The sequence below is a fragment of the Harpia harpyja genome, chromosome 2 (assembly GCF_026419915.1).
Source record: "Harpia harpyja isolate bHarHar1 chromosome 2, bHarHar1 primary haplotype, whole genome shotgun sequence".
Lineage (NCBI taxonomy): Eukaryota > Metazoa > Chordata > Aves > Accipitriformes > Accipitridae > Harpia > Harpia harpyja.
The window spans coordinates 64468960-64481742 of record NC_068941.1 but is presented as its reverse complement, the minus strand read 5'-3'; the positions used below and the strand labels follow the sequence as shown (position 1 = coordinate 64481742).

The 12783-nt window shown below is 36.8% G+C and overlaps 1 protein-coding gene across 8 annotated transcripts in view; it reads left to right on the top strand.

Annotated features, from left to right (window-relative positions):
* The window catches only part of KLHL5 (kelch like family member 5), a 66681-nt gene that overhangs the window by 42605 nt on the left and 11293 nt on the right, over positions 1 to 12783 (top strand). For all 8 annotated transcript variants that reach the window (XM_052780240.1, XM_052780239.1, XM_052780237.1 and 5 more), the window contains 2 exons: positions 8132 to 8344; positions 12413 to 12599. In XM_052780240.1, the coding sequence (XP_052636200.1) occupies positions 8132 to 8344; positions 12413 to 12599 (400 nt within the window). The remainder of the gene's footprint in view (positions 1 to 8131; positions 8345 to 12412; positions 12600 to 12783) is intronic.

Below are 12783 nucleotides of genomic sequence, written 5' to 3'. Positions count from 1 at the left end.
CTTCATCTTCTTAATAGCCATCCTTTTATTTTAATGTAAAATGTTCTTTTGCTTCTCATGAGCATATTTTAGTAATGTTATCAGCAGCAGGAGGCAGGAGAATTATCTCTGAGGTGTCAGTTCATCTGTTCTTTGCAGTTTTGTGAGGCATTTTGCTCTCTTCTTGATGAAATTTTGCCTATGTAAGCTCTTGGGACCTGAATGAGGGCGTGTAGATACTGCATAAGAGATGTGGGAATGAAGATAGTACTTAATTTGCTTGTGTGGCATAGCATTGCATTACCATTACACTATTGGCTTAGATCCAAGAGGTGTCATTTCTGTCTTGTAATTAGTATTAGAAATCCATGGCTTTTCCTCTTGCCGCCTTAGTTTTTGTTGGTTTAAAAACTTTGTTGTAAATTATTTCTTCTTGGCTTAAAATAGTTTAGTATGTGTAAGTTTAATAGCTTTTTTCTTTTTTTTTTATATGATACACTGTTGTTAGTGAGTGGATCTCTGATGCATTTAAAATCATATGTACACTGAAATTTACCAGAACAGGTCAATAAATAGTGTGCAGATTGTAACTTACATGTTTCTATTCTTGATCTTCATTATTGCTCAAACAAAAACAAGGAGACTGCAATTAGGTAGACAGATGCAACAGTAAAGATAAATGTTGCTTATGCCTTTGAGGAGTATTAGAATTAAAGTTGAGCAAGACAGCGATACAAAAAGTACACAAAAAGAGAACCTCCTTCCTCTGACCTATTTGTTCTTTTTCAGAATAAGCGTATATTTTGGTCTGTGCTATTGTCACGTCCCTTGTAAGTAGACAGCCAAGATCAGAATGGTAATAAATGTTAGACCAATGCATCTTTAAAGATGAATGTTAGGGATTATAGGCTTACCTATTTTGACTGGCAATTCGTGACTTGCAGTGGAAAGGGGCTGTGAACTTTCTAAAAGCCATTCTTTTACAGCACCTATCTTTCTTTTGTTCAGACCACAGGAAAATAGTTGTATGCCTTTTGGCCATTGTTTACTTCGGTAGCAAAGTTGCTTTTAAGGCTTTGACATGGATGAAATTTAAATTAGGTGGATTTTAAAAAGCTATTTTCAAAACTAATTAGTTGTGCTAGATGGATTCTTCCCAAGGCCTCTTTTAATGTTGTTTAGTTCCAACAGAGACATGAAATTGAATTTTAGTAATAATGAGTAATAGAGAAGCAGCTTCTTTAGTTTGAAATTAATGTTGCTATGGAAACCGCATAGAAATGTATAGTCCAATTGAATCTTCAATTAAAATAAATCCCCAAGTAATTTCATTTGTTTAAAAGCTGTTTGAAAAGAGAAAATGTTCAACAGTAGTAAGTGCTAGCCACTTGATGCTCTTTCCATTAGGAAGTATTAGAGCATAAAGGTTAAGCGCACCTGTATTACCTGGAAATTCTGTTTGTTAAAACAATGAACTATTTTTATGCTGCAGTGGGCAGCATAGAACAATGGAGGATTATACTGAGTATAGTATATACTTCTGGCTTTTCCGTGTAATTTTGGTTCTTTTAAAGCACTTGAAGTAGAAGGTAATGAATAATATAAAATACTTAAATTTTAATTTATATACATTATTTTCTATGAGTTTTCCTTTGACAGAAAAAAAACAGATTGCCATATAGCTGTTTTTCTGCAATTAAAACAACTTCTTAGTTTTAAAGGTTTATATGACACATGCTACAATTTGATAATCATCTTACCTGCTTGATTAAAATAGTTCTTTACGTGAAGACTAGAAATTCAGATGAAATGAGCATTTGGTTAAACTGAAGGACCAATCAGTAAGTTATCCCAGTAGGCCTACCTCTGTTAATAGACCTGCTCTGTCTAAATAATGTTCATTAGTGTCATTGGAAAGCATTAGCATGATTTTATGGCATGACTTTAATCACATAGTACAGTGTGATTTAAAAAAAAAAAAAAAAAAAAGGTGTTTGAATGCTGCACTTCATATTAAAGATGTAGGTGTATGTTATGCTAAAACGACTTAAGTGTTGCATTACTTTATTGCTTACTGTGTTGACAGTTGATAAGTTGTTTTTTCAGAGGAGAATAATTTTTAAGGTTATCATCAAAACAGGTCAATTTTTGACATGGCAAACTAAAGCTTGAAAAATCCTCAGGATGCATTAAGTGAAACATGAAATAAACTGAAGTGATCAGTAGTGGATTTAATGCTGCATAAAGAGCAACTCTGACTCTTATGCATCAGGGTTTTAAAGTACAGTTGACAGAATCATGAGATGTGTCTGGGTAAAGGTATCTTTTGTACAAAGGTTATCCTGTTTTGCTGTAGTTTATATATAGTATTGGGGTCATACAGTTATAAATTTAGGAATTTTATTCGGCTAGCCAGTAATGTATCTGTTCAATTCGTAAAGCCTTTTTGCACAAGATGCTTTCTGTGCATTTTTCTTGCTGTCTTCACAAAGTCAAAAGAAACACCCCTTTTGTCATCTTGTTTGTTTGAAACAGTTGATAGCATACCTTGAATGAAAACCGATAGCTCCTCTTCCACAAAAAAGCAAACCAAAGGGAACTTAATACTTTCAGATGAGGAAAAGCTAGCCTGTGTTATTTCCAGAACATGAAGTATCTATGGTGAGTAGTGAGGTGTTCTTAGGTGTCAGTAGCTTCTTTAATAGCTACATTTTAACTTTCTTAATTACAACCAAAAAAGAAAAAGCAGACATTCTAAACATTATACATGATAGTGCCTGAGTCAACCCTTGTGTAGATAACTTTGTAATCTTTGTTGCTCAGCTTCCCATGCTTAAAGCAGAGTGAAAAGCCACTTTGATTTTCATCGGAAGTCTTTGGAAGTACATGAGCAGTGATAATGTTACAAGATTCCGATAAAGCTAATCTTGGAGTTTGCATGATTTCTGAGCACAGCCAATGGCCGTTTATAAGAAGAAAAACTTAGAGGACACTGTCCCGCATGACATCCTTGTCTCTAAATTGGAGAGACATGGATTTGATGGATGGACCACTCGGTGGATAAGGCATTGGATGGTCATACTTAAAAGAGTTACTGTCAATGGCTCGATGTCTGAGTGGAGACCAGTGACAAGTGGCATTCCTCAGGCATCAGTATTGGGACTTTTTAACATCTTTGTCGGCGACAGGGACAGTGGGTTTGAGTGCACCCTCAGCAGGTTTGCTGATGACACCAAGCTGTGTGGTGCAGTCAACAACGCTGGAGGGAAGGGATGCCATCCAGAGGGACCTTGACAGGCTTGAGAGGTGGGCCCGTGTGAAGTTCATGCAGTTCAACAAGGCCAAGTGCAAGGTCCTGCACACGGGTCGGGCAATCCCAAGCACAAATACAGGCTGGGTGATGAGTGGATTGAGGAGAAGGACTTGGGGGTGTTAGCTGACGAGAAGCTCAACATGACCCGGCAATGTGTGTTTGCAGCCCAGAAAGCCAACTGTATCCTGGGCTGCATCAAAAGAAGTGTGGCTAGCAGGTCAAGGGAGGTGATTCTGCCCCTCTGCTCTGCTCTGGTGAGACCCCACCTGGAGTACTGCATCCAGCTCTGGGGTCCCAGCACAAGACAGACACGGACCTGTTAGAGTGGGCCCAGAGGAGGGCCACGAAAATGATCGGAGGGCTGGAAAACCTCTCCTATGAGGAAAGGCTGAGAGAGTTGGGGTTGTTCAGCCTGGAGAAGAGAAGGCTCCAGGGAGACCTTATTGCAGCCTTTCAGTACTTAAAGGGGGCTCCTAAGAAAGATGGGGACAGACTTTTTAGTAGGGCCTGTAGTGATAGGACAAGGGGTGACAGTTTTAAACTGAAAGAAGATGGATTTAGATTGGACATAAGGAAGGAATACTCTGTGATGAGGGTAATGAGACACTGGAACAGGTTGCTCAGAGAAGTTGTGGATGCCCCATCCCTGGAAGTGTTCAAGGTCAGGAACTTGGATGGGGCTTTGAGCAACCTGGTCTAGTGGAAGGTGTCCCTGCCCATAGCAGGGGAGTTGAAACTAGATGATCTTTAAGGTCCCTTCCAACCCAAACCATTCAATGATTCTACAGAGTGACAGATTGAGGCCAAGCATAGAAGCTAGGAATTTTGCAGAAAAACAGATGTGGGACACTTAGACTTGCTTTGTCCTGTAAGGCAGGTGTTGGGTAACAAAAAAATCATTGCAATAGGGAGTTTATGATTTGGGAGGAAGAATCAAAGAGGCATAATTTGTCTTTTTTCTTCCAACAGCCAGAACAGTTTGTTCTTTTGGTAGGGCGGAATATGAAAAGGGGAGAGATTTCAGTATTTTTTCGTCCACAAAGGGCTAGACCCAAAGACTGTGTTAGTGCCTAAAACAAGGATTTTATATTCTTGCACCTGAAATTGCAGTCCAAAATATCCTGCTCAGTAATCATCTAACTTGGAAAATACTCATTCACTTCTTTTCACCGGTGAAAACCCAAGATACTACTGCCTTTCAAGTTTCCGAAGTTCTGCCTAGCACAATAGCTCAGTACTGCCTTGGCAAGACTAAATAGGTTTCTGCATACTGCCCAGCCTGTTTTGGAATCCAGAAACTATGCAGAGGAGTCAAGCTACAATAGTTGTACTCTAACCCAACCGTGGCACCAAAAGCATTAGGTTGGTTTATCGCTTAGTGCAGCAAAGCTGACTAAAAGTAAAGTAGCAGCTATCTGACATCTATCTGACTATTAATACCAGGAGGTCAGATAGCTCAGTTCTTAGTGAATTCATACCTCAGTTGACCAGCTGACTGAAGCAGCCAGTAGACAAAATTACATTCCCTGTTCTCATTCAGATCCTGTGAGTCAAGTACCTCTTGCTTTTTGGCTGCTGAGGTTCAGAGTTTAAACAGAGCCCTGTGGTTAGAGCTGCCTGTTGGGCCACCTCAGTGTACTGTTCTCAGCTTGCAGGTGTTCTGATGCTCTCCAAGGTTCTAATCCTTCTGACACAGTGTAGAGGGAGACCAGCCATCTCACTGGATCCCACTGTGGGGATTAAGTAGCACTTAGAAATAAGCATCATGATGTCTTATCTTTTATGTCCTCCTAATGTTTTTTTGCTTTGTATCAACTCCAAGGCAGGCCTGTGGTTAAGAATATCAGTATTATTCACTCTGCAGTTGCTGACAGGTGAATATAAGGTTATGATGTGAACGACCAATTCACGGCATTGAGCACAGGGACTGTGTGTGTCCCTGTTTTAGCTAACACATAAACCTCAGGCTACTCAATTGATAAAGCTTCCAAGCTCTTTGAGGAGCTAATTTTGGGGGTGGGAAATTATTTTTTTACTTTCAGGACCAGAAAGCAAGGGACTGAAACTGCAGACTGTTTGTTCTCTGAAATATCCTGTTCTTCCACAGAGAGTTCCCATAAGAAGAAGGAAAGAAAAGGCTAATGAGGAGGTTAAGAATGCTAGGAGATACACTGGCTCCTCCTTTTTGTCTTCAGAATCTCTGTCTGTAGAGGAAGAGGAATTGTCAGATTCTGATTATAAAAAACCCCAGACGTAGGCCAAAGAGTGGCTGTATTCCCAGTGGAATGCTTTGATACTATGCTCAAAAGGAGTCCCTGCTTTAAAAATAGAATGGGAGCAAGAGGAAGTTGAACTTGTTCCCATCAGAAAGCCATTGTCTGCAAGCAACAAGAAGGAAAATCAGGCTTTTTACACACAACAGCTGTTGAAGTGATGAAATACAGTTGGAAAAAAGCTTTCCAAAGAGGATCCCTGACTGACTTATGCAAGACCAGCTTGTCGTTGCCTTCAGAGACAAAGGAAACTTTCCATGCAGGTGCTTTCCCCTTCCTCTTCCTGTGATCCGGATAGACAATATGGAAAGTTTAAGGTAGTAAGTGTTGGCTTTTCTCTTTGTCAGTGCTCACTGCCTGTTTATTCAGCAAAACTAAAAGCACAGCTCCAGCTTGCATATTCTCTAGGACAGAGAATCAACCAAGAAACAGCAGTGGAAAAAATGAACACAGTGGAATTTTGTGAACTGCATGTTTAAACTCTGGAAATAATTTTGATGGTTTTTCAGCTTCAATTTTACTCCCAAGCATTTGATATCAGAGTAAAATAAATAACAGTGCATGTGTAGCATTACTGAATATTGGTACAGTCCTTTCACTGTTTTTAATTCCTGTATTTGCTCATTTTCTTAACTTTCATTTTGTAATACAGGGAGTTAAACGAAATAAAGAGGAAAAGACAGTTCTATCTACCTTCTAATCTACTACAGTTTTCACTTGGAAGCACTACTTTTGTGTAGCCAATTGGATCTCTCTAGTAGGAAAGCTTTTCAGATATTGAATGTAAAATTTTCCTTTCCAAATTCTATCCAGGAAGGAATACAGTTATGTGCACAGATAACACTTTCAATTCTTTTCCTGATCTCAACTCCAGAGTTACCTATGGAGTGGAGTCACTTTGATCCTTCCCCTTAGGCATCTTGTAGCTATCTTATGTATGTGTGGCTTTCATGTGAGGTGGACTGGTTTACTCCTTATTAGTTTTTTCCTCTTTGCTCAGCATTCTTTAATTAGTTAATATTTTTGGAGTACTGAGATTTGAAATGATTAGACTAAGCAATAAAAAGGAAGAAGTGTTACCTTTCTCGCTTTGTTGTCATGATGTCCTTTGCATATGCAATGCCAAACTGTACTGTGTGTTTTTGTTGCCATTTTATATGCTAAATTTGTACCTGTTTTGCAGTGCAGGTCCTGCTTCTGCTGCCACGTTTCTCCCTTTTTTTTGACCTAAAAATCCTTTTTTTTCCCAACATTTATATGCTTCTAATCCAGAGTTTTTTCATTAATGTGCAATTCTTTCTTTTTAAATCATTAAGCAGGATACTAAGTAAGGCTAATTTTGATATTAGGCTCAGTTAGACTTCCCTGTCTGTGGATCTAATGCACTTTATCCTCCAGGTGTTTTGGAGGTACATGTGATGGCCGAGCAAAACCACCATCCTGTTGACTAGCTGTGTAGCAATCAACAGTGTGTTTACTAAATTGATTGTGATACTGTTCTATTGTCATTAAGTTACTCTCAGTTTGGAGTATGAGGTTAACTGGGTTTTGAGCTGCCAAAATATAAGAATATGTTGTGATTCATAGACTGCTTTTACTTTTCTTTCCTTTGCTGCCTTGTAAACGTGTAAATGGGGAGAGAGGATAGACGTGATCTCACCCTTTTACGTTACATTCGGTTTTCTCACTGTAAGTTCATAGTGCTGATTGTGTTTCTACATACTTTTCTGCCGTTTCTGTCTAAGTTCATGAGAATCCTTACAGAATATTCTGCAAGTCCTAGTGTTATGAAGTAGTAGGATATCAATAATGGAAATGTTACATATTGTGACGTTCCTATTTTGAAGTAAGGATTTGTTGCTGGAAATGACAGGATGAAAGTTAGGAAATTGAATCCTATCAAAGTAAATACTGTTAATAAAGCAAGGTGTGTACAATATTGTGGATTCTTTGTATGTTTTGCTCCCCGGTCAATCAGTGCAGCTGTGTAAAACCTACAAAATAGTAAAATAAACTTTAAATAATCCACTTAAAATCAACAATAAACTTGTTAGTGTTGTTTATTTCCTCTGAAAACTTAAGGCCATAGTTTAATCTGGCAGTAATGAAAACAGTTAGATGTGCCCAGTAGCTGTAGCATGTTGCGCTCTCTGCTTGACAAAGCATCTTACATTGTGTTCTACATTGTCAACAGGAACAAACTGCACCTTTTTTTTTTTTTAACTATACTTCAGAAAGTATTTCTTCAATTTGCAGTGCCAAGATAGTAACCCGCACAACCCATTGCTCATTTCTGTCCATACATTTCCCCCTCAGTTGTTTCAGCACATTTGTCTGTGGGACTGAATGATACAGTTGGGGAAATGATTGGGGTCAAAATAACTCAGTACATTTTTATTTTACTTTTTTTTTTTTTTTTCCTCCCAAGTCAGTTCTCCTGTGGTATTTACTGGCACAACTGAGAGATGGCATGAAGGGAAGGAAAAGAGGGGAAGACATAGTAGGAGTCCATAAAATGTCTTCAAAGTATGATGTCACCTGTATTAAAAATACTTTTCTTTTTCAGGAAAACTTCATGGAAGTAATTAGAAACCAGGAATTTCTATTATTGCCAGCCACTGAAATTGCAAAGCTTTTAGCAAGTGATGACATGAATATTCCTAATGAAGAAACTATACTGAATGCACTACTTACGTGGGTTCGACATGATTTGGAACAGAGAAGGAAAGATCTCAGTAAACTCCTGGCTTACATTAGACTGCCTCTGCTTGCTCCACAAGTAAATTGTTCAGTTCCTCTCTAGTTTATACCATGGTTACAGTGGGCATAATATCTACAGCATCGATATATTGATAGTGACAAATCCTAAAAGCTTCAGGATTCTTAATGATTTGGATTCTTAGAGCTGCAAATAAAGACTTAGCATGTTGTATAGGCATGATAGTTTGTGTCTGTTTGTGAACTGCAGCATATTCTGATCTTAATCTGAGATCAGTCAGGATACAAGAAGGGGTAGAGCTGCTAGGAAAAAATCGCTTCTGTTACCTAGAAAAATGCTTATCAAGGATATGTTTGTCACTAGAAGGTGTGTCCTTTTTAAATTTCTTCTTTATGGAACTTGCACAGTTTATTTGGATCATTACATTTCCTTCATATAATTATAGCTATCCTTGAGATTTAGGAAATACAATTTGAATAAATTATTTGGAGTGATTTTTCTTCTATTAATTCTTGGTAAACCATCTTTGGGTACTTTTTTTCTTACCAGTCAATACTTTTTCTCCTTCTTGGACATTTACACACAATGTTGAGGAAGACTTGAGCTCAGTTTGTTCAGACTGTTGTGAATTCCAGTTTTCCTAGTCCTGTAGGAATGACCACTCTTGTTAGTGTCATGTGTAGCATTGTTTTAATTATCTGATAGCATGCATTTAAACTAGGTTTGATTTTCCACCCTGCCCCTTCCCCTTCTCTTGTGCTGGCCTTCCTTGCTGGACCTTCATTAGTAATATTTAACACTTACTATACAGTCAAAGGATTTTGCTTTACAGTTTTCAGTTTGTTTAATGAGAATTATCTCTATTAAATGAAGAAAACAGGATTTTTATGGAACCTGAGTGATAAGTAGAATTCACTAACACAACAAAAAACAAGTTCCATTCATTCATAGTGATAAATCACGTACACAGCATTCTGTGTATTACCTCTAATCTGGTATCCTCTTGCTGGATAGTAAGATTCACTAGCAAGCATTTTAGTATTAATATTTCCATACTGATTATTATATATGAAATGGCAGGATTTTTTCAGTTGTGGCCTTGACTTTGTAATTCACTTTTTCTAGAAACATAATACAATGTAAGCCAGTTGACCTGGAGAAAATAATTCTTTCATTGAGTGTTTAATTAATTGCTAACTAAGTAACCACTGCTGTTTTCCTTTTACTTAATTGACTGTAATTGAAACATCTTTAGAAACTGAAAGTACAGAATTTATCCCAGAAATATGTACTAAAATCAAATTATGTCCACTCGGTAACTGATTAGGAAAATAGCAACATGAAACACAAAAGCAATATCATATTTCATTTATTATTTTTACCTTTAAATTTTCATGTCTTCTCCATATATATACTTATATTTCAAATACAATATTTTTCTTTAACAAATTAAAGTGTTAAAGCTGTGGTTTTAATATGGCAGCAATTAGTGCATTGAGTAAATTGGTTTGAAGTGCCCAGAACAGTCTTACTGTTTTCAGAATCATGTTTTGCTTCATGATCACATGACATTAGGCAATCTGACAGCAAACATAACCTAATGAAAAGGTTTCCAATTTTACGGTTGAAGGGTTAAAGCTATTTGAAAGAAATGAAATTAGAAAATTGAACAACTTACTGAAATCAATAACGTTGCAAGCAGAGATGCAAAGAATATTAGATTCATACACTTTAAAAAAAAACAGCTTGGGAAATACTGTGAAACTGTAGCACTGGAAGAAAAAATTCTAATGAATTGTCAGTTTTATTGGTTGTGTTTTTATGCATCTCTTTGTACATAGCATTCTGTCATCTCTTTGGTTAATGCAAGCAGTGTCCTAAATATTTGTAAGTCTCTTTTTGCTCTTACAAAGGCTAAAGATGAATATTTGTCAGCTTCTTAAGCTGTAAGGTGGGAAGTATTCTATCTCTGATAAATTAATGAAAAAGATAATTAAGCAATTTCTGAGCTATAAGATGGTTCAGCTTCCTTTTAGACAGAATTCTTAGTACTTAAGTATCTGCACTACCCTTCTCTTCATCAGGTTTCCAATGTCTATAATTTCATGCTAACACATCATTTGTAACTGCTCAGTTATAAATGCTTGTAGTACAAGGAGCTATGCAAATAATAAAACTTGGAAAAAATTGGCTTTCATTTAAGTAAGCCCATTCCAAGTTCTTTGAGTGAAGAATATTTACAGAAAATTGTAATACAATAGATTTAGTTTCAAGAGCCTGCAGGTTTTTTGAGTACCAAACCAATCTTAGATGGCATTTCTTTTTAACTGAGATGAAGTTGCTTTCAGAGATTGAGACTCTGCTATGAGAAAAATTCATTATAGGTTGGGCGAGTTAGAAGCTGGAGAAAATGTAGGTCGCATCTTGTTGCAAAACTCACATATACACACATGGTGTTGCTTCCAATATTAAATGTTGCTTGTCTATCAGAAAAGTATATTGGAGGTCTGAACTGGTCATGTTGTGTACAAGCCTTAATTTTCATGCATGCAACTATGACAATGTCCAATTTAGGACAGTAGTAATTAATTGATTTTTTTAATTATTTTTTATTATTTTTTTAAACCATGTGCAATTTTATAGCATTGCATGCTGGCAGTTAAAAGATGGCCTTTAGTTTACTATTTTATAATCAGAAAGTGTCCCTGTGAAGTGATACAAATGGTAAGTGGTGCTTTGAGTCACAAGAAGAAACAATGGGAAGTACTGAAAGTAAAGAATGAAAATTAAGTTACCTCTGCTAATTTACATGAGAACGTTTTAATTTGCTATTTTAAATATAATCAGAACATCAGCCAATTACAGAAATACTGCAAAAGTCAGGCTCAGTTTTCTGAATAGTTGCTGGTGAAGAGCTTTGAAAGTTTTGGGGGGTTTTGTTTTGTTTTGGTTTTTTTTTAATTCTCTCTATGTTAATTATGTTTTCTGTCATAGTTTCTGTTGGTTGGCCTGATACAGAGATGTTCAGGCTTAGCAGCCTGTACTTAACCTGTATTTCTTCTGGAACCGTAGATGTCATATTTGCCACTTTGCAGTCCTAAGGCAGCTCTAAGCCAGGGATATGCACACCATATTATGCACAACTATTTTATAACGAGTCCCTTTAGTACTCCTGATTACTAATTTCACAGCTATTTTGTACCTGTTACCGGTTGGCTGTCAACAGCTCAACAATGACATCGCATTCTGGTTTGTGGACTTACATTTCTAATATTCACAAAGTGTTTGGATTTTGTGATTGCAGTTCAGAGGCATTTGTCTTTTTCTCATTGTTCTGACAGCTGTCCAGGTCCCAATGGGGCACTTCACTTGCTTGTTTTTCTCTGTTACTCAGGCTATGTCTTGCAGCTCAGAAAAATGCCAGTTGTCAAGACTTCTAATAATTGTAGTTGGGACACTCAACCTACTAATATATTTTTCCTGCAGTCTGACAAACATGGAGTACAAAAGACTGCAGAATCTTTAAACTTAATAACTTTTATTAGTAGTCTTTATTTAACTTGATTTTATTTAAGTCAGATTTAAAATTTAACACTTGTCAAATTTTGCTTGCATCCTTGATCTTAAATTTTTTAACAAAGTATTAATTGATATACTGTGATCGGGGTCACTGTCAGAGTGAGGAATAGAATATGTATTAAAATATTCAGCCTGTGCCTGAAATAGCTTTTACAGACCTCTGGATTGAGTGGATTTGGGAGTAAGAGCATGAGGTTAAACTGATTTACGTACCCAGGCCCTGATTCCATTTCCTTGAACGTACCTGTAGTGGTGCTGGAACACCAGATTTTATTTTCTTCCTTTGGACCATTAAACTTAAATCATCCATTAAGATCAGATAGCCTGCCTGGTTTTTTGTACTTAATGGCTTAGCTTAAAATGTGAATGTTTTGTTTATTACAAGTTTATCTTTACCATAGTGTTCTTTGTATGACGATTTTGAAAATACATAGATTTTAAATCAGGCAGTGGAAGTCTTGAGATAAAATGTTTTCTTGTAATCTTTGTTTTTATTCTTCATGTGGTTTATATCTATACAGCTTGTTTAACTTTTTTTCTTCTTCACAGTTTCTGGCAGATATGGAAAATAATGCACTCTTTAGGGATGACATTGAATGTCAAAAACTCATTATGGAAGCAATGAAGTACCATCTGTTGCCAGAGAGACGACCTATGTTGCAAAGTCCTCGCACCAAACCTAGAAAATCTACAGTGGGTGTGTTGTTTGCAGTTGGAGGAATGGATGCAACAAAAGGTATTGGCTTATATAATGATTAGTTGATGAGCTGTTTTGGTTCTTTTAAAAAGAAATGTTTGGTAGATGTTTTTACAACATGTTAATTCTAGAATTCAAAGATTCTGCAGTATAGAACATGAAATGTCTTAAATGTACACAGTTTATTAGGTTAAAAAAGACTATGTAGCTTTGATAATACTGT